Raw genomic sequence first — 20382 nt, 5'->3', positions numbered from 1 at the left:
TACATGGAGATGTGTAAATGCTTCTGGTTGATCTCTCTGTTTGTTTCTCATTCAAGCTACAGGATAATTCTAAGAAACAGCCGAGGTAATTTTGGGGTGGTCTGGATATCTTAGTCTTACATTCTTATTTTGTTACATAATATTTTATTTACTGGTAATCTTCTTTACTCTCCGCAATTTATCTGTAATAACTCACCTTTCTAGAAACTTTATTAATGTTTTTTCAGCTTTTCTTCGTCAACTGGAATTTCAGATCTTTTCTATGTTCAATGATTATTAATTGATTTTGTTTTTGTTTCACTCCCTTTGGGCTACTTCTCATATCCTCCACTTCTGAAGCGAGTGGGCTTATGTTTCCACACCACTGAGCTGTTATTTTTGGGCACTTTTATCCCAACATGCACCAAGTTCTTAATAATCATGGCATTTACATATATATGTAGGTATGTAGGTTAATTGGCTGGGTAAATGTAAAAATTGTCCCTAGTGGGTGTAGGATAGTGTTAATGTGCGGGGATCGCTGGGCGGCACGGACTTGGAGGGCCGAAAAGGCGTGTTTCCGGCTGTATATATATATGATATGATATATGTGTTGCATTCAGTGCGTAGCAGGTTTCTGCAATCTAGTCTTAAAATCAGTGTGCTGTGAGCAGGTCCTATCAATGAAATTGTCCTTGTCCCCAAAGTTTCTTATGTACTATTGGGAGCGTCTGTTAATTGCACTTGCATTCATACTTTCAAGGAAGCTCCAAACATTACACTGGCTATTATAAACACTCTAATAGATATGTTTTCAGAAGTTCTGAGAAAATGTTCTTTTAATTTCCTGACCACAGTGTTTAGTTCAACAAACAAATACTCACAGATTATTTTGACAACTCGTTTTCAGTCTGGGTAAAATGGAGTTGCTCACAGGTGGTGGATTAATACTGTATCTAACAAAGCTTATTTTTTACATGAATGCCTATCACAATGTTAAGGTAAAATAATACTTACTTTGAACGCTGCTCAGTGGCATTTTACATTCAGTGCCACGTGAATGAGTGGAGGTTTGAGGGGGAGAGTGGTGAGGAGGAGGTGGAAATATATTGATCAAAATTAACCATTTGGAGCTGAAATCATTGATTGACCTCAGGGATTGCACCGCACACTGGAGTCAATTTAACAGGAAGTATTCTAATCTGGAGAAAAAAAGTTAAATTGATGCAGGAACATGATAGTGTAACCGAATTCTGCTTTTATCCAGGTTGCATTAAAAAATTAACATCATCAAGGGTTACTGGAAATCCTTGGGGACAGGCAGATCATCTATCAGGTTCTTGTCTTTATCGAAAGATATCTGAAGATCCATATATTGCATTGGGATCCTAATAGGCCATACAATGAGCATATTTATTCAATAAGATATTGCAAATCCCGAGCTAGATTTTTTTTTAACAGATCACCTGAAAAATATACAAACATTTAGTACTAAAACTGTAGATATGGATGAAAATGTTACTTGTTAATGTATGAACTGTGAAATACATCATTTCTGTACACGTTGTCACACTGTGAGAGATTTGAGCTCATTTAATATCTTAATTTTTAAAAACGTTATGGCCTTACAAAAAGTACTAAAAATACATCATTACATGAACAGCTTTCTGTATGAGGTTTTTCCTGCTAATCCTGCTCATTGGCAGAGGACCTTATTCCAAACTGTGAAAAATGGTGACATCGAGATTGTGAGAAAGATGGTTCCGTTTTTCAAGGATTCATGTTTTGACATTCTCCATTCAAAAGAATCAATCTCTGGCAATGGATGTCTGCACTTGGCATGTCGAAGGGGTCAGTATGTAAGTATTGATAACATGTTTTAAATCTTCTGCATTTTATATTATCAAAGGAATATCTTTCAAAGTATCTTTCAATATTTTAAATAATGTCCTACATATACAGTCTATTAGGAATCTGGCTGCAAATTCCTCTTGTCTTTTAGTTCAATCGGCCAACACAAGAAGAAATAAACTGACACACTACTTGCTCTAACATAGCTCCCTAAAAGTGGCAACATGATAGATAGAGCAGCATAGATTTATGGTATGCCTAGCTCCATCAGTTGAGGTATTGAGTATAAGATTCAGAAAGTTATGTTGCAGCTTTATCAAACTTTTGCAGTATTGTGTGCAGTTCTGGTTGCACCATTACCGAAAGAATGTGGAGGCTTTGGGAAGGGTGCAGATTAAGTTTCCCAGAATTCTGCGTGCATAACAGGGTACTAGATTCAAGGGGAGTTTGGACAAACTTGCATTGTTTCCTTTGGATCGTTGGAGGTTGAGGTGAGACTGATAGATGTATATAAACATACGAGAGGCATAGATACAGTCGACAGTCGGAAACATTTTCGCAGGATGGAAATGCAAAAGACTGGTGGTGGTGGGGGGGGGGGTAGTTTAAAGGAGATGTGTGGGGCATTTTTTTGCACAGAGAGTGGTGGGTGCTTGCAATGCGTTGTCAGTGGTGATGGCGGAAGCAGAGACGATAATGGCAGTTTAGAGGCTTTTAGATAGGCACGTGGATATGCAGGAAATGGAGGGGTATAGATCACGTGCAGGCAGAGGAGATTAACAACTTCATATTCGACAAGGACTTTAAGAGCTAAAAAGACTGTTCCTGTACTGTACTTTCTATGTTCTATGTGCTATATCAAAATTCAATCTGTCATATAGTGGAAGAATGAATAAAGTATAACTTAATTACTAGAAAACTGAAGATGCATCAGACGCTGATTAACAACGTCCACAACTAATACTGTAGCCATTGTTTGTAGCAGAGATGCCAGAACTAATGCAATTTAACTGTGATGCACGATGCTAGCAAAACCAATCTCCACTGATGTTAGCTCTGCAAACTTCACTGTCACTGAAATATGATTTGACATTCCTTTCCCTTCTTCTGCTCACCCACAGAGACATCAACAGAAATTATGAGTCTGTCAGCAAAGAAAGACTCATGGCAGTTCTTCGAGTCATGCAGAAAAACCCTATTTTACAGGATCAATGAATAAATGACCCGGATATTTTTAGCAAAAGATTTCTTAGGCTCTATTTGATGACTTTAGCCCTATTCGTACTTAATGATTTCATTTTTAGTCACCTATAACAATACTATTATTCATTAAATGTATGTAAACATAAATATATGTTTGCGTGTGTGCTGTAAGTGTCTATCCAGCATAAAGACTTTTACTCAATGGCACATTGTCTTTGCCATTACAGTAAACCCTTGCAATAATGGACCATAGGGAGGGTATGGGTTTGTTATTACCGATTGTCCGCTATAACCAAGTGAGGGGGGTAAAGGTCAACCCAAGGCCAGGAGTGCCCGGTGCGGTTTGGCCACGGGGCCTTCCATCGCCCGGTGCGGCTCGGCCGCGGGACTTAACATCGCCCGGTGCGGCTCGGCCGCGGGGCCTTCCATCGCCCGGCGCGGCTCGGCCGCGGGACTTAGCTGCGCACGGCTTGGCCGCGGGGCCTTCCATCGCCCTGCTCGGCCGCGAGATGTTTCAACGCCCGGTGCGGCTCGGCCGCGGGCCATCCCCTTGCGGGGACTGTGCGGGTCGGTCGGGGACGAGCTGTCTGTCCGTGGGCGTGGGGAAGAGAGTGGAAGTTTTGTTGCCTCCATCACAGTGAGGGGGTGTTTGGAGTCTGTGATGGATGTTTGTGTTGGGGTCATGTGTCTTGTGTTCTTTTTCTTTTTTGTGTGACTGCTATGTAGTTTCGTTCGGTACCTTGGTACCGAACGGTTAAGCAAGTGGGAATTCACGGGGCAGGGAGCAATAGATTCCTGGCCCCACACTCGGTGCACCAGGGGCACGTCCGTTACTCATGTTGACCTCACGCTGCTCGCTCTCTCCGCTCCCGCGACCAGAAGCACACCACATTGTGCCAGCTCATTGGGTAATTGGCAAAAGTGAGGGGGGGGGGGTGGGTGTGGGTGCAATGAAAGCCTCAGTCCGCTCTAACTGAAATACCCCATATAGAAGTCTGAAGAAGGGTCTCTACCCAAAACATCACCCATTCCTTCTCTCCAGAGATGCTGCCAGTCCCGCTGAGTTACTCCAGCATTTTATGTCTATCTGTGATGCCCTATATAGAGGTCGGTTATTGCGAAGGTTTACTGTATGTAGCAAGCCATTTGTGGTATCATGCCCTTGTTTCTTGGAATATGGCGGGATACATTGGTATTTTCTTTTTTTTGTGATTTTCTGACTTTTTATGTTCTACTTGTCACCCTTGTTGCAATTGTCCTGAACAAACTAACTGCTAAAAGATCTAGTTGCATTGACATTACGTAAATGTTTACCCATCAACCAGTTATTAAAAAAAGCATTTAATTTGTATTCAGATGTTTTGAGGGATAATGATTGTCAGTCTTTGAAAGGTCTCTTCAATAGATTAATTCTTGTGTCATTGATGGTTGACAGGACATAGTTCAGGAGTTATTGGACAATGGAGTGTCACCTGATGCAAAAAACACCATGGGCTCAACCCCATTCTTCTTCGCAGCAGCGGGCCAGCATCGTGAAATATGCAAGGTGGATTCTTTTTATAACAAAATAGTATTGCTTGTAAAGAGAAAAAGATAATTCCCACTCTGAGCTGTTATAAATTGTAGTAACTGTTTTTATTGATTTCGATATGCTAAGGAAGTGATCGATTTGACCAGCCCTTGGTCACAAGTGTCAGATTTATAGGTCTCTGAAGAAAAGTATTGTCATATCAATTGAAATTTACCGTTCTAAACTTCATAAAGTATGATCTCTGAAAATATCTCCCTTGTTGCCCTCTGCATAAGGTTTATTTTTGGGGAAAAAATGGGAATTGCTGCTGGATTGTTCTGAGAAATAGATTAACTTAATGCCCAAGAGTATGGCCTGGCAGATTTTGAAATATTTCTAAGGCAAGGATCGTGCCCAAAGGACATTGATCTGCACGGAATGAGATAGACTTACAGTGGTTTGCTTAAAATGGGGTTTTGGTTTACATAATCCAAAGAACCCTTTAATTATTCATTTATCAAATGCAGACTGAAAATAAACCCAGGGAGAGCTATTGAGATCATGTAATTTTAAAATATAATTGACAAAAATCATACGTTGATGACAGAAGGATTCTCATCACTTGCTCCATGTTTTGCCAATATTGAGGGTGTCTGATTTAACGCGAGTAAAATGACTCTTCTATTCAAATGCCTTGAAATTACATAATGAGATAAAAGTATACAAATCCCTAACATATCATCTGAATGAACATATTTATTTATTTTTCCATGGGATGTAGCTTTTTATACCTATTCCTCATTAACCTTGAGAAGCTGCTGTTTTTGAACTGCTGCAGTCCATCTGGTAAAGCTATCCCACTGTGCTCTTAATGAAGGACTTCCACAATTTTGACCTGCAATAAGATGCAGGCTGCTTTGTGTTCTCTGATCTTCATGAGTGTTGCTGGAACTACGCTGAAATGTACCACACCTGACTTGCACCATGGAGATGGTTAAAGCCTTTTGCAGAATCAGAGAGTGAATCATGCTCCTCACAATACTCATCCTCTGGACTTTTTCTCTGATTCACAGACTTTACACAATGAGGTCAGTTCAGTTTACAGGCAATGCCGACCCCGCCTGGGATATTGACTGTGTGAGACTGGGTTATTGTAAGACCATTGAATGGCAAGGGCATGTGTTTGGACTCTTTTTCTAGGGGTGATAGAGGGCAGCTATTTCTGTGGTACAGATAAAATCTGCACAAGTCTTACAGAATGTGGATATTTAGTTTAGTTTAGAGATACAGCACGGAAACAGGCTCTTCGGCCCACCGAGTCATCACCGACCAGTGATCCCCACACATGAACACTGTCCTACACACACTAGGACAATTTACATTTTTACCAGGCCAATTAACCTACAAACCTGTTCGCTGGGAGACTGGACTGGGAGGAAACCGAAGATCTCGAAGAAAACCCACGCGGTCATGGGGAGAACATACAAACTCCATACAGACAGCAGCCGTAGTCTGGATCGAACCCGGGTCTCTGGCACTGTAAGCGCTGTAAGACAGCAACTCTACCGCTGCACTACCATGCCGCCTCTGATATGGACAACTTAATATTCTGTAGAGCTGTGAATGGAACTGAACACTGTTGAATCATTCTTAAAATCTGTGTTTTTCACTTTCTGAATCATCTGAAGTAATTGATGAGAAATGTTGGGCCCAGGACACTCATCGCAGACTCTTCATCATAGAGTGATACAGCGTGGAAACAGGCCCTTCAGCCCAACTTGCCCACACCGGCCAACAATGTCCCAGCTACACCAGTTCCACCTGCCTGCGTTTAGCCCATATCCCTCAAAACCTGTCCTATCGATGTTTCCACCAGGGAGCGTCACACGATGGCTGCCTCGCCTGAGGCAGTCTGTCGTTTTCGAACTTTTTTTGTTGTTTTTGGGAAGTTATTAGATTGCCGGCGTGGGGAAGCTGAGACCCCCCCCCGATGCAGGAGCTTGATCACCCCGACGAGGAAGGCCCAAACGCCGCCGGCTACGGGAATCAAGATCATCTCGTCAACGGAAGGTTAGAGGCCCCCGACCGCTGGAGGACAAAGAAGGGAGAGATTGAACTTTTTTTCGTCTTCCATCACAGTGAGAAATGTGGAGGAGTCACTGTGGTGGATGTTCATGTTAAAATGTATTTTGTGTGTCCTGTTGCTTTTTATTGTTATGACTGGATGGCAAATGAAGTTCCTCGTATGTTGCAAAACATACTTGACTAATAAAGTATTATTGTGATAAAGTATTATTGTGATTGTGATTGTTTCTTATTGTGTCTTATTCTTATTCTATCTAATTGTTTTTTAAACGTGGAACTCATCCCTGCCTCAACTACCTCCTCTGGCAGGAGAGATTTGGGGATGAGATGCTGACATCCAACAATCATAGCAAATTTCCTTTCTAATAGGTATGGGTCCAGTTAAATTACATTTACAAACTGATTTCAATTTACTTCAATTACACTGTGCAATTCCTTACTTCCACACTTCATCAGTTGTGACACTGATGTCAAGAGTAGTCTCGTCTCAACTCTGGAATAGAGTCAATTTCTCTGTCTTTGGATCAAGACTGTAATAAAATCTATAGCTGGTGGAACACAAACTCTACACCACACATCAGAGTATTGGTAAATAAGTGTTGCTTCAAAGAATTGTTGATGTAATTGTTTTCATTGTGATAACTATTTGATTTGCCTTGCTTTCTGTGGATACTCCAGCAACATCCCCCCCACCCCCTCCCCTCCCCTTCTGACTCTTAAAGAATTTAAACTTTGTGATTTACAACAAATGACTCGGACCCTTTAACCAACGAATTAATTCAGAATGAATTAATTCTACAAGTACCATTCATCCTCTTACAAGTCACTATTCTAGAGTTATAGTGTCATAGAGCGATACAGTGTGTAAACAGGCCTTCAGCCCAACATGCCCGTACAACATGTCCCAGCTACACTAGTCCCACCTGCCAACATTTGGTCCATATCCCTCCAAAATTATCCTATTCTTGTACCAGTCTAACTGTTCCTTAAATGTTGGGATAGTCCCTGCCTCAACCACCCCCTCTGGCAGCTTGTTCCATACAACCTTTGTGTGAAAATGTTACCCCTCAGATTCCTATTAAATCTTTTCCAGTTCACCTTAAACCTATGTCCTAGCCTACTCAACCTTTCCAGCTTGACAACATATTTCCTATAACGGTGCCCTGACTACTTTCTACTTTTAAATCATATAAAATATTCCACTCACAGATCCCCCACTTGCGTGAGAGTTGCTGTGGAAGAATATTCCTTTATCTAAACCCATCATAAACCCATCAGGGCGGCACGGTAGCGCAGCGGTAGAGTTGCTGCTTTACAGTGAATGCAGCGCCGGAGACTCAGGTTCGATCCTGACTACGGGTGCTGCACTGTAAGGAGTTTGTACGTTCTCCCCATGACCTGCGTGGGTTTTCTCCGAGATCTTCGGTTTCCTCCCACACTCCAAAGACGTACAGGTATGTAGGTTAATTGGCTGGGTAAATGTTTTAAAAAAATTGTCCCTAGTGGGTGTAGGATAGTGTTAATGTACGGGGATCGCTGGACGGCACGGACTTGGAGGGCCGAAAAGGCCTGTTTCCGGCTGTATATATATGATATGATATGATATGATAATCTCTGAAAAAGTGTCCCGACCCAAAACGTCACCTGTCAGTTCCCTCCACGGATGCTGCCTGACCCATTGAGTTTCTCCAGCACTTTTTATTTTGCTCAAGATTCGAGCATCTGCTGTTCCTTTAACCTCTCTATAATTTCTTACATTTGACTATAAGATTGGCTTCTCCTACACTTGCAGTTCCATTGTTCACATCTTTTGCTTGTTGTCCGCTTTCTCCACTGATGTGGGTGAATAGCCATGTAATCAATTCCTGATTGACCACCAAACCCATGTTCTCCTTACTGACCAACCCTGTGTTCTGTGTTTATTTGGTGTTATTTTTTTCATGTAGGCCTCAGCTGTTCGGCTCAGTGAACCATTTATCTTGGCTGTAATGACCAGGGTTAGGAGGGAGAGATAGATCAGCCATGATAGAATGGCGGAGTAGACTTGGTGGGCCGAATGGCCCAATTCTGCTCCTATCACATGCTTATTTTATCTTTTTTGCTGTTATTTGGAGGTTTGCAGAATAATTCCACACTACAATACAGTTTTTTCCTTTACCTTCCCAGATAGATTGTAGGATAGTGTGTGGCCTGTAACAGCTTGGTGAGAGGCCTGCTTGCAACACATTTTATTTGATTAATTTACATTCCTTCACTGCCGTTTTGGGTTTATAACACAATTCTCCCATTTATTTGTCATAGTCATTGACTATATCCACTGACAGAAATGCAATACTGCAGACCTATGTAATGAGCTTTTAAATGTGAAGATTTTGACTAATAATCAATTTTAGGAACGGATTTTATGTGGAAATTCCAATAGTTTCTTTGCACAACTTTGTGCATTTCACTCCATTATTGACAACAAGTTATGGATTTGCTTGCATACATGCGTGATTGTGGCAGCTCTTAATTTTCTGACAACTTTTTTCAAGACTTCACTCAGCCATTAGACTCCTGAAATTCAGCAGCAGAGTGCAAGGTTTCTGAGCACTTATCTTGGAGAATTCACTCTTGGAGAATTCACTCCAACAACCTGCACTGGGTGAAACCAGCTGATAGAGTCTCCACTACATGGACAGAAACCTCAGGGATTAAATTAATAATGGTACTACTGCTGTTTTAGTCATTTAATCTCATTTGAACCTTTGAAAGTGTTTTCTTTTTTCTTAAATTTTCCATACATTTCCGATTTTTTAAATGAACTTGTTAATAATGTAGTACCCCAACGCTGAATGGTGCCAACATCAGTCAACTTCATTCAGACCTGTGAGGTGAACATGGATTCAGGCCTTAGGACAGCAGTAAGCTTAGGCTCCTCACTCCTGTCCACAAATCTAGGCCATTGTCTTTTATAAATGCTCTAAAGGCTATTCGCAGAACCATAATAAGATTGTATAACAATATTAATTTAGATTGCATTGCTTGGTATATTAAAAGGCTTCGGGTACAGATTCACCAATTTAACTGATGCCTGAGTATGCTTATTATGTTATTGCAGCTAAGATATCACAAAGCCTTATTTGTTACTCATGCATATAATGAAGCCATTACAAAATGCATAAATGTGACTTGCATAGGCAATTTATTTTCCAGTTGTATTTAATATATTGCATGCCATTAAATTTCAGGAACAAATGTGATTATTTTGTGACTTCACATTACAGCTTTTAATTGAATGGGGTTGTGATGTACATGTAAAGAACGTGAAAAATCGCACTGCTTTTGATGACATTCGAAGTGAAGAATTCAAACACTTCTTGCTGAGTAAGATGACATACTATATAGTCTTAAAATATTGGTGCTTTTTCTTGCACGTAGTAAGCCTAATCTTGATATGTAAGTCTAGAAAATATGTTATGGAAAGGGAGGAAATGCATAGTCAAAATAGCCAACATAGTCAAAAGCTATCGATGATGAATTACTTGTAAATTCAGAGCAACCTTTGAACTGTCTTTCTTTTCATCTGAAAAATGTATCCAAGGTAGACAATGTCAATGTTTGTTAGCTTTATTGTTTAGCAGCTCAATGAAAGACCATGGTACAAAAGTGGGACAAAACTAACTCCAGTCAATTACCGTTCTCTCACCCCAACCTGCCAATCCTCAGAGAAGTTATGGAAACAGTCATCAACAATCTTGTCGCTGGTGCTTGTGTTGGCTTCTTTCACTTGGTTCAAAACTTCAAAAACAGAAAACACGTGTACCATTAATAGTTTCACAGGAGTTCTAAGAGTATTTAAAAATATGTCCCATTGATTATTATCTATTTGACTACTGGTCTCATGTAGTGTGAGATATAGCTACATTTATTGCAATATGGCTGACTTTCAGTAGAAATATGGAAGATGAAACATATGTTGATCGCCCTGAAACGTTATTAGAAAATAAAACTCCACTTCACAGGTAATACTCATTATTGATCATGCAAGCTTGAGTTAGTGTGTATTTAATATTTGGTCCTTGATTTTAGTAGTTTGCACAAATTAATGGGCACGATAGTAAGTAAAAATAAAATTTATAAAACAGTTATAAATTTGGTTATAGTTGGGGTTACAGCTGGTGATAGAATTTAGCAAAAATCTCAAATACTGCTCTTTCCGAAGTTTCATGTCGGAGAGTTGTTTCCTGAATTCCCTGGGCAAATCTGGCAACTGCCAAGAACCTTTCTGCCCACATCCTCTTCCCCTTTCCAGCAGTTTGTCCTGCTCTGCTCTGCTCGGCACATTCTCATGTAACCAAAATGAATTCCAACTGCTACACCACAGCAGGATGTGTGATTTGTGCAGAAGATTTGAAATGAAGCCAAAATACTTCAGCATCTGGCACACTGGACCCCATGGACTTCAGTACCTTGAAAGAATAAAATAAAGTACCAAATATTTCTGGAAACAGCCGGAAGATATAAATCAGCAATTAGCGTGACAGTGGTTGATGATCTTTAAAATGGCCCAAGTAGATCAGTACTGCCACTAAATGTGTTTTCAGTTGATTGAGAGTTTGTTAGCTGCTAAAACTAAAGACATGGCCTCTAATGGTAAAAAAATTGCACTTTGGGATTCTCTCGAAGCTGAAGTTGGAAGAGATCAGATATCTCAAAGGTTTGTCCCTTGAAATGATTATAGAGATAGGAATGAGCAAAGCGTTGGAGAGAATTGAAAGCTTGGACAACAAGTTATAAATTGTGCCATTGCTTAAGCACAAGCCAATGTAGGCCATGAGCATAAGGTGATGAGTGAACGGGTTTTGCAAATAAGCAGCAGAGTCATAAGTGATATGTCTGCAGAGCGAGGCCTTAATTGTGGAATAAAAACGTACTTCTTGTGAACACCTGAGCTTCACGTGAACCAACCTGAAAGTAGTTACAGATCTTTTCAATGAATGTTGCCCATGGGTCCTCCTTACTGCAGCCTAGTAGGAAAGGAAAGGAAAGGAAAAAAACAATAGTTGGAATGTAATAATGCTGGCATCAAACCAACATGGTCATTGTTTAATTTGACCACCTGCCAACTTTGTATGCATCTGGTAGGTGGTATTAGCTTTGTAAGTGTTCACGTCCCTACTCTGGTACAAATGTGTGAACATTTTGGAACCAATTTAGCTTCTGCATTGACAAAAAATTGCATGCTCTGGAAATGAATATTTTGGCCTCTATCTTTTAAAATTCTTCTGAGCTTGCTTTTATCATTACTCAGGTTACCATGCATACTGGTTATCAGCAATCCCTCTCATTATGCAAGGGGACACAGATGCCCTTCACAATGTGGTACACAATCTCGTACACAACATGAACTTCCTGAGCAGTCCAACAAGCAGGTAGAGTTTATTCCACGTTTGTTCATTTGTGCATTTTGTGACATTTTGCGGCAGAATCCAAACATCCACCTAAAATATTTATTCTGTTTCTTTCTCTACTGAGGCTACCTGACCCACTGAGTATTTGCAGCATGTTTTCAGTAAATTGCTGATTGAGGCTTTTAAATTTTTCTCTGTTTGGGCTGTTATCTATAGATGTCAGAATTTAGTTTGTGTGCACTTTACCTGTTGGTTTAAGTTGCTGTAAGTGACCTTGATGGCTCCAATTTTAGTATTAAATAATTTAGTAAAAATTGTAGTTAGAAACTAATTGTAAATTCTCCATTTTGCGTAGGTGCATTAATGGAAGCACTTTGTTACATACAGCCGCTTATTTTGGGAAAATAAACATTGTGAAAGTAAGAGTTATTATTTATTATTTCCAATATATGAAGTAAGAGAATGTTTGTAATTTTTCTAACTTGAATGCAGATTTTGTGCTTCATATGATTGCACCAGGGACCTTTATGACCAATTAAAGGATAATACATTTTAAAAGATGACACAACAGCTACAATAGACAATAGGTGCAGGAGGAAGCCATTCGGCCCCTCGAGCCAGCACCGCCATTCAATGTGATCATGGCTGATCATTCTCAATCAGTACCCCGTTCCTGCCTTCTCCCCATACCCCCTGACTCCGCTATCCTTAAGAGCTCTATCCAGCTACTTTCTATGGAATGGTGGCTCATTGCACATTGGCATGTTGAAGATTAGGCTGTTTGTTTCAACCACAAGGACAGGGCTTTTCTATTTCTTTCTATGGTGCTAATAGAGCATCTGTATTGCTGTAAATAAAACTGTGAGCCATGTCACGGATTGGAATACCATGTTGATATGGGTTGCAATATCAAGCTACTGTTATATAAATAACCTTCTAACTCACTCAGAATCCAATTATTTGGTTTAGGACCTTTGTAGATTGGAAAATGTGACGCATGTTAGAACCAGGCAGTATTAACAGGCTTGTTTCCCTGTATAAAGACGGATCAGAATCTCCAGCATCTTGCACTGGTTGGAGTAGAATACACATAAGATGTAAATTTTTGTATGGACATGCGGCATGTCATGGGAGAGTTTTAAAAATATTGTTTCCTATGTCTTTTAATTGGAATCTTCGTTTTTATTTCCACATTTCTTTGCTGAATGAGGGGGTGTTTCGTGGGGTGGGTTTAATTAATTCTGCTAGCTTTCCACAGTTCAGGTATATATTTTTTAATGATCAACAGCAGGCAATTGAAACCTCTAGCACATCACAATCAACCCTGATCTGATACCCATGCAGCATTCAAAAACACAGAATTTCCAACATATATCACTGGAAAGCAGTTAGGATCAGATAATCTGGTTAATTGCAACCCCCTTCCGCACCTGGCAGCACTGAGATCAATTAAAACATTCCTGTTGAGATAACATAGACGTTGTACCTTTTAATCTTATAGTTTGTTAATAAATAAGATGTGGCATTGTAACAAATAATTCATTGAGAGAACTATTTGTAGTGGATAAAAACAGTCATGGACAATCTTTAATCCTAGTTCTCATATTTCAGGCACATTGCACTGACAAATCCACAGACCTGAACTATTTTTGCATTATTCTATATATTTCTTACTTGCCATTACTGCAAAGCAGAAACCCTGAAAATGTGAGCAAATAGTTCCATTATTCACTTCTAGGAATGTACAAAGATTTAGTGCCTGAAGAAATGCTTTTCAGATAAGTGCCTTTACAAAGTGGGTTGAGAATTCATTTAAAAACACAAGAAAATACAGAAACATCTCCTGTGCAGCTCCGTAGAATCCTTCCTTTAGAAGTTGAATCTCTGGTTTATTTGCAATTTGCTAACGTGAATTATATGATATATCATTGAGATGGAAATTGACTGTATAAGTTTGCAGAAATTGTACTGAATGGTTTTTATTTTGAAAGAGGAAAATAACATGTTTATTTGTGTTCCTAAAGCACTTTTCTCTCAATGATTTCCTCTTAAAGTTTAGTTTCTCATTTGTAGATAAGTTACAACCAATTGGTTACAACCAATTTCTACATTTCAAGCTTCCACTGGCAACAATGAGAATTGCTATTTAATCTGTCCGTGGTGAAATTGCTTGAAGATAAATGCCAGTTCAGTTGTCCCTGATTTTCACCAGATAGCATAGCAACATAACTGTAATCTAGCCATTCTAGTCAAGGTTCTGATTTTAAATCTCACTACAACAAGAATGGAATTTAAATTTAGTTCAAAAAACGAATCTATAAATAAAAATTATTAGTAAGGATGGCCAGCAAAATACAATTTTTTGGTAAAAATCCATGTTTTTCCGAGATGCTTTTTAGGGAAAGAAATTTACCATTCTTCTTGTTCCAGCCTACACGTGATCCCAGTTCCCAGCTATCTGGCCAACTGTTAATTTCGCCGGAAAGTGGTTTCACAAGCCTATCTGTTCAAAAAAAGATACATTTGCAGTGCCCATATTCTGGACTTCAGGTCTTCTGCATAGTAGCTGGAATATTGTCTGATCCTACCACCTTTGCTGAGTGAAGTTCTCACAGCCATTTCTTGATATTACTTGAAGTGAACTGAAATGGCTAGAGATTGGATTTTGTGATTGTTGAGATCTCAGGAGGAAGCTAAAATGGATCATCCATTCGGTCCTTCTGAGTCAACTTGCTTGAGATATTCAACAGACAAGTGACATAGTTCATTAGCACACCTCAAGGGTGAATATCTACAAGTTGATGATTCCTATTACTGGGATCAGATACTCCGCTATTCCCCTTGACTGATGTCAGAAGAGGCATTAAACAACCAGATGAAAATTGAAGCAATGTTGAAAATGATCACACCGGGCAGCATCTTTGGAGAGAGAAATTGACATATTTTCATATTGACATATATCTGATTTGTAATATGGAAGTTTTTAAACAGCTATAGATATGGGTAAGGTAGTTAGTTGTAAGTGAGGAAAGAAAAATGTGAAGATCTATGAAAGAGTGAAAGATGAGAGATTATGTAACAACAATGAAAATGGATGTAAATAGACTTAATTGAAGTAATGTAGATTTAAAAAAAATCAGAATAGACAATGACGTATCCAAATTAAGCTAGCCCATATTATAAGTTGCCATCATTTAGACATTGTGAATGATATATAATGCAAGTTTTTAATGTGGGAAGTTAAACCAAGGTAGGACTTTCACAGTGAATTGCACGGTCCTGAGAAGAGTTGTGGAATAAGAGGACAAGCACATAGTTCCCTGAAAATAGCATCACAGGTAAACACGGTGGTAATGAAGGTATTGGCATACTGGTCTTCATAAGTCAGGGCATTGAGTGCAGAGAGAATGCAGAGAAGATTTATCAGAACATTGCCAGAACTAGAAAGGATGGGCCCTAGAGAGGATGGGCAGGCTAGGGTTTTAGTAATAACTAGACCGAGTGGGCCCGTTGGGCCCGTCCTCGTAGGGTTTCCATTGTAACCGGGAGGGGAGGAAAGGGGGAGGGTTGGGGGAGGGAAGGGGGAGGGAGGAGGGGAGGGAGGGGGGTAGGGGGAGGGAGGGGGGAGAGGGGGGATGGGAGGGGGGAGGGGAGGGGGGAAGGGAGGAGGGAAGGGGGGGAGGGAGAGGGGAGGGAGGTGGGTAGGGGGGAGGGAGGGAGGGAGGGGGACCTCCCCTTTTCCCAGTACCCCTCTTTCCCCGTTGGGCCCGTCCTCGTAGGGTTTCCATTGTAACCGGGAGGAGGGGAGGGCGGGAAGGGGGAGGGAGGGAGGAGGGAGGTGTGGAAGGAGGAGGGGAGGGGAGGGAGGGGGGAGGGGAGGGAGGGGGGTAGGGGGGAGGGGGAGGGAGAGGGGGAAGGGGAGGGGGGAGGGAGGGGGGAGGGAGGGGGACCTCCCCTTTTCCCAGTACTCCTCTTTCCCCGTTGGGCCCGTCCTCGTAGGGTTTCAAGGAAGGGGGAGAGGGATGGAAGGGTGGAGGGAGGGGGGGAGGGAGGGATGGAGGGAGGGGGGAGTTAGGGGGGAGGGGGGAGGGAGGAGGAGGGGAGGGAGTGGGGATGGAGGTGGGAAGGAGGGGGGATGAAGGGGTTGAGGGGGGAAGGGGGACCTCCCCTTTTCCCAGTACCCCTCTTTCCCCGTTGGGCCCGTCCTCATAGGGTTTCCATTGTAACCGGGAGGGGGGGAGGGAGGGAGGTGTGGAGGGAGGAGGGGAGGGGGAGGGAGGGGGGAGGGGAGGGGGGAAGGGGAGGGGGAAGGGGTAGGGGGGAGGGGAGGGAGGGGGATCTCCTCTTTTCCCAGTACCCCTCTTTCCCCGTTGGGCCCGTCCCCGTAGGGTTTCCATTGTAACCGGGAGGGGGGGAGGGAGGGTGGAAGGAGGGGGGAGGGGGAGAGGGATGGAAGGGTGGAGGGAGGGGGGAGGGATTGGGGGAGGGTGGGATGGAGGGAAGGAGGGAGGGGGGGAGTTAGGGGCTGAGTGGTGATGGAGGTTGGGATTGAGGGGGGAGAGAGTGGGGATGGAGGTGGGAAGGAGGGGGGAGGAAGAGGTTGAGGGGGAAGTGGGACCTCCCCTTTTCCCAGTACCCCTCTTTCCCCCACCACCAAGCCCCCACCGCAACGACCCCTGTTGTCCCCCTCCCCAGTCCCCATTCTCAGACCCCCCCCCATTATCTTGGAATAAAAAAAAATACTTTAAAAAAAATAAGTGCTTTTTAATTGCTTGTTTTGAAACATTCGCGGTTAAGTCCTTTTTAAAAAAACATTCGCGGTTAAGTGCTGGTTTTGAAACATTCGCGGCTACTTAGTGCTTCTGTCAGTTGCTTTTCGAAACAATGTTGCAACCATCTCACACAAGCATTGGGAGGATGGGAGGGAGGGAAGGGGAGGGAGGGAGGGAAGGGGAGGGAGGGAGGAGGGAGGTGTGGAGGGAGGAGGGGAGGGAGGGGGGAAGGGGAGGGGGGGAAGGGGGCGGGAGAGGGGACGGAGGGGGGATGGGATGGGGAAGGGGGGAGGGAGGGGGACCTCCCCTTTTCCCAGTACCCCTCTTTCCCCGTTGGGCCCGTCCTCGTAGGGTTTCCATTGTAACCGGGAGGAGGGGAGGGAGGGAAGGGGGAGGGAGGGAGGAGGGAGGTGTGGAGGGAGGGGAGGGGGAGGGAGGGGGGAGGGGAGGGGGGAAGGGGGGGGAGGGGGAGGGAGAGGGGGAGGGAGGGGGGAGGGGGGAAGGGGGGTGAGGGGGGAGGGAGAGGGGTAGGGGGGGAGGGGAGGGGAAGGGGAGGGAGGGGGACCTCCCCTTTTCCCAGTACCCCTCTTTCTCCGTTGGGCCCATCCTCGTAGGGTTTCCATTGTAACCGGGAGGAGGGGAGGGAGGGAAGGGGGAGGGAGGGATGTGTTGAGGGTGGAGGGGGAGGGGGAGGGTGGGGGGAGGGGAGGGGGGAAGGGGGGGAGGGAGGGGGGTTGGAGGTGGGAAGGAGTGGGGAGGAAGGGGTTGAGGCGGGAAGGGGGGGGGAGGGAGGGAATAGGGGCCCCATGCTGATCTGTGTATGTTAAGTGACTCGCACAACTTTAAAAAACTGGCAGTTGCTTTTCGCAACAATGTTGCAACATCTCACACAAGCATTGTGACGTCACAAGCTGAAGACCTTGAAAAAAAAGGTCAGAAAAAAAATCATGTAAATTTAAAGTAGTAAACACCCAATAGCAGCTGCTTGTCCATCGCGAGCTGATCTCTCATTGGTGCACGGGTGCCATTGTGACATCACGCACTGAAGCCCCTTCAAGAAAAGGGTTAGAAATGAAAATTTAAACTTTAATATCTCTCTAGCTTTAAAAAGGTAGCTTCAATTTGAACGAAAGTACTTACAATAGTTGCCCAGGTTAATGGTGAATATGGCGGTACAAAAATCGTAGCGCTTTGGTGTAACTTCAGGGAGGAGTAGGGTTTGTAAGTTATGGACAGAAACTCTTCGGAATCTTCCGTACATACACATATACATCCGGAATGTTGGACCGCAGAGTTTTAGTAGTATACTAGACCGATTGGGCCCGTTGGGCCCGTCCTCGTAAGGTTTCCATTGTAACCGGGAGGATGGGAGGGAGGGAAGTGGGAGGGAGGGGGGGAGGGGAGGGTGGAGTGGAGGGGGGAGGGGAGGGGGAAGGAGGGGAGGGGGATGGGGAGGGAGAGGGGAGGGAGGGGGGTGGGGGGAGGGTCTATTTTACTTTAAAATAAACAGCGTTCTTTGTTGAAAAGGAAATAAACTTATCTATAGAGCATCAGCTTTTTTAAAATAAATAAAATCAAACTTAATGAAAATCACATTCCTCATTTTAAATAAATGTCTTTGTTATAAATGAAATCAAACAGCGGGAGAGGCGACGGCGACTACACCTCCCGGCGGTCAGCGCTGCTGGGACGGGAGGGAGGGAGGGATGAGGGAGGGAGGAGAGTGGGGAGGGAGGGGTACCTCCCCTTTTCCCAGTACTCTTCTTTCCCAAACCACCAAGCCCCCTGTTGTCCCCCTCCCCAGTCCCCATTCTCAGACTCCCCCATTCTCTCTCCCCCAGATACACTCTTACTCTCCCCCCCCCTTTCCCCAGCACACCCCTTTCCCCGTTGGGCCCGTCCTCGTAGGGTTTCCATTGTAACCGTGAGGCAGGGAGGGAGGGGGGAGGGAGGGAAGAGGGAGGTGTGGAGGGAGGAGGGGAGGGGGAGGGAGGGGGAGGGGGGAAGGGGGGGAGGTGGAGGGAGGGGGGAGGGGTGGGGGGAAGGGGTGAGGGTGGAAGGGGGAGGGAGGGGGACCTCCCCTTTTCCCAGTACCCCTCTTTCCCCGTTGTGCCCGTCCTCGTAAGGTTTCCATTGTAACCGGGAGGGGAGTGGGGGGGAGGGAAGGGAGGAGGGAGGTGTGGAGGGGGGAGGGGAGGGGGAGGGGGGAAGGGGCAAGGGGGAGGGAGAGGGAAGGGAGGGGGTAGGGAGGGGGGAAGGGGGGAGGGAGGGGGACCACCCGTTTTCCCAGTACCCCTCTTTCCCCGTTGGGCCCGTCGTCGTAGGGTTTCCATTGTAACCGGGAGGAGGGGAGGTAGGGAAGGGGGAGGGAGGGAGGAGGGAGGTGTGGAGGGAGGAGGGGAGGGGGAGGGAGGAGGGGAGGGGGAGGGAGGGGGAAGGGGGAGGAGGGAGAGGGGAGGGAGGGGGGTAGGGGGGAGGGAGGAGGGAGGTGTGGAGGGAGGAGGGGAGGGGGAGGGAGGGGGGAGGGGAGGGGGGAGGGAGAGGGGGAGGGGGAGGGAGGGAGCGTGTAAGGGGGAGGGAGGGGGACCTCCCCTTTTCCCAGTACCCCTCTTTCCCCGTTGGGCCCGTCCTCGTAGGGTTTCCATTGTAACCGGGAGGAGGGGAGGGAGGGAAGGGGAGGGAGGGAGGAGGGAGGTGTGGAGGGAGGAGGGGAGGGGAGGGAGGGGGTAGGGGGGAGGGGGAGGGAGGGGGGAGGGGAGGGGGAAGGGGGAAGGGAGGGGGACCTCCCCTTTTCCCAGTACCCCTCTTTCCCCGATGGGCCCGTCCTCGTAGGGTTTCAATTGTAACCGGGAGGGGGGAGGGAGGGTGGAAGGTGGGGGGAGAGGGATGGAAGGGTGGAGGGAGGGGGGAGGGATTGGGGAGGGAGGGATGGAGGGAAGGAGGGAGGGGGGGAGTTAGGGGGAGGGGGAGGGGGGAGGGAGTTGGGGAGGGAGGGGGAGGAGGGGGGAGGGAGTGCGGATGGAGGTGGGAAGGAAGGGGTTGAGGGGGGAAGGGGGACCTCCCCTTTTCCCAGTACCCCTCTTTCCCCGTTGGGCCCGTCCCCGTAGGGTTTCCATTGTAACCGGGAGGGGGGAGGGAGGGTGGAAGGAGGGGGGAGGGGGAGAGGGATGGAAGGGTGGAGGGAGTTGGGAGGGAGTGGGGGGGGTGGGATGGAGGGAAGGAGGGAGGGGGGGAGTTAGGGGCTGAGTGGTGATGGAGGTTGGGATTGAGGGGGAGGGAGGGGGGGAGGGAGTGGGGATGGAGGTGGGAAGGAGGGGGGAGGAAGGGGTTGAGAAGTGAAGTGGGACCTCCCCTTTTCCCAGTACCCCTCTTTCCCCGTTGGGCCCGTCCTCGTAGGGTTTCCATTGTAACCGGGAGGAGGGGAGGGAGGGAGGTGTGGAGGGAGGAGGGGAGGGGGGAAGGGGGAGGGAGAGGGTTAGGGGGGAGGGGGAGGGGGGAGGGGAGGGGAGGGGAGGGGAGGGAGGGGGACCTCCCCTTTTCCCAGTACCCCTCTTTCCCCGTTGGGCCCATCCCCGTAGGGTTTCCTTTG

General features: G+C 45.2%; 1 protein-coding gene and 1 long non-coding RNA gene across 4 annotated transcripts in view; one reads left to right on the top strand and one right to left on the bottom strand.

Annotated features, from left to right (window-relative positions):
* LOC144590125 (uncharacterized) overlaps positions 1 to 3045 on the top strand; it is a 48800-nt gene extending 45755 nt beyond the window's left edge. Inside the window, exon 14 of the mRNA XM_078394981.1 lies at positions 2952 to 3045. Coding sequence (XP_078251107.1) covers positions 2952 to 3045 — 94 coding nt within the window. The remainder of the gene's footprint in view (positions 1 to 2951) is intronic.
* LOC144590124 (uncharacterized) overlaps positions 1 to 20382 on the bottom strand; it is a 156293-nt gene that overhangs the window by 10595 nt on the left and 125316 nt on the right. Inside the window, exons 3-4 of one of the 3 annotated variants that reach the window (XR_013546181.1) lie at positions 11579 to 11637; positions 10317 to 10408 (exon numbers count right to left, since the gene is read on the bottom strand). This is a non-coding gene — a long non-coding RNA (uncharacterized LOC144590124). Of the gene's footprint in view, positions 1 to 10237; positions 10409 to 11578; positions 11638 to 20382 lie in introns of those variants that run through there. The other 2 variants (XR_013546180.1, XR_013546182.1) reach the window with 2 other exon arrangements.

The sequence above is a fragment of the Rhinoraja longicauda genome, unplaced genomic scaffold (assembly GCF_053455715.1).
Source record: "Rhinoraja longicauda isolate Sanriku21f unplaced genomic scaffold, sRhiLon1.1 Scf000145, whole genome shotgun sequence".
NCBI lineage: Eukaryota > Metazoa > Chordata > Chondrichthyes > Rajiformes > Arhynchobatidae > Rhinoraja > Rhinoraja longicauda.
This window is presented reverse-complemented; position numbering and strand designations above follow the sequence as displayed.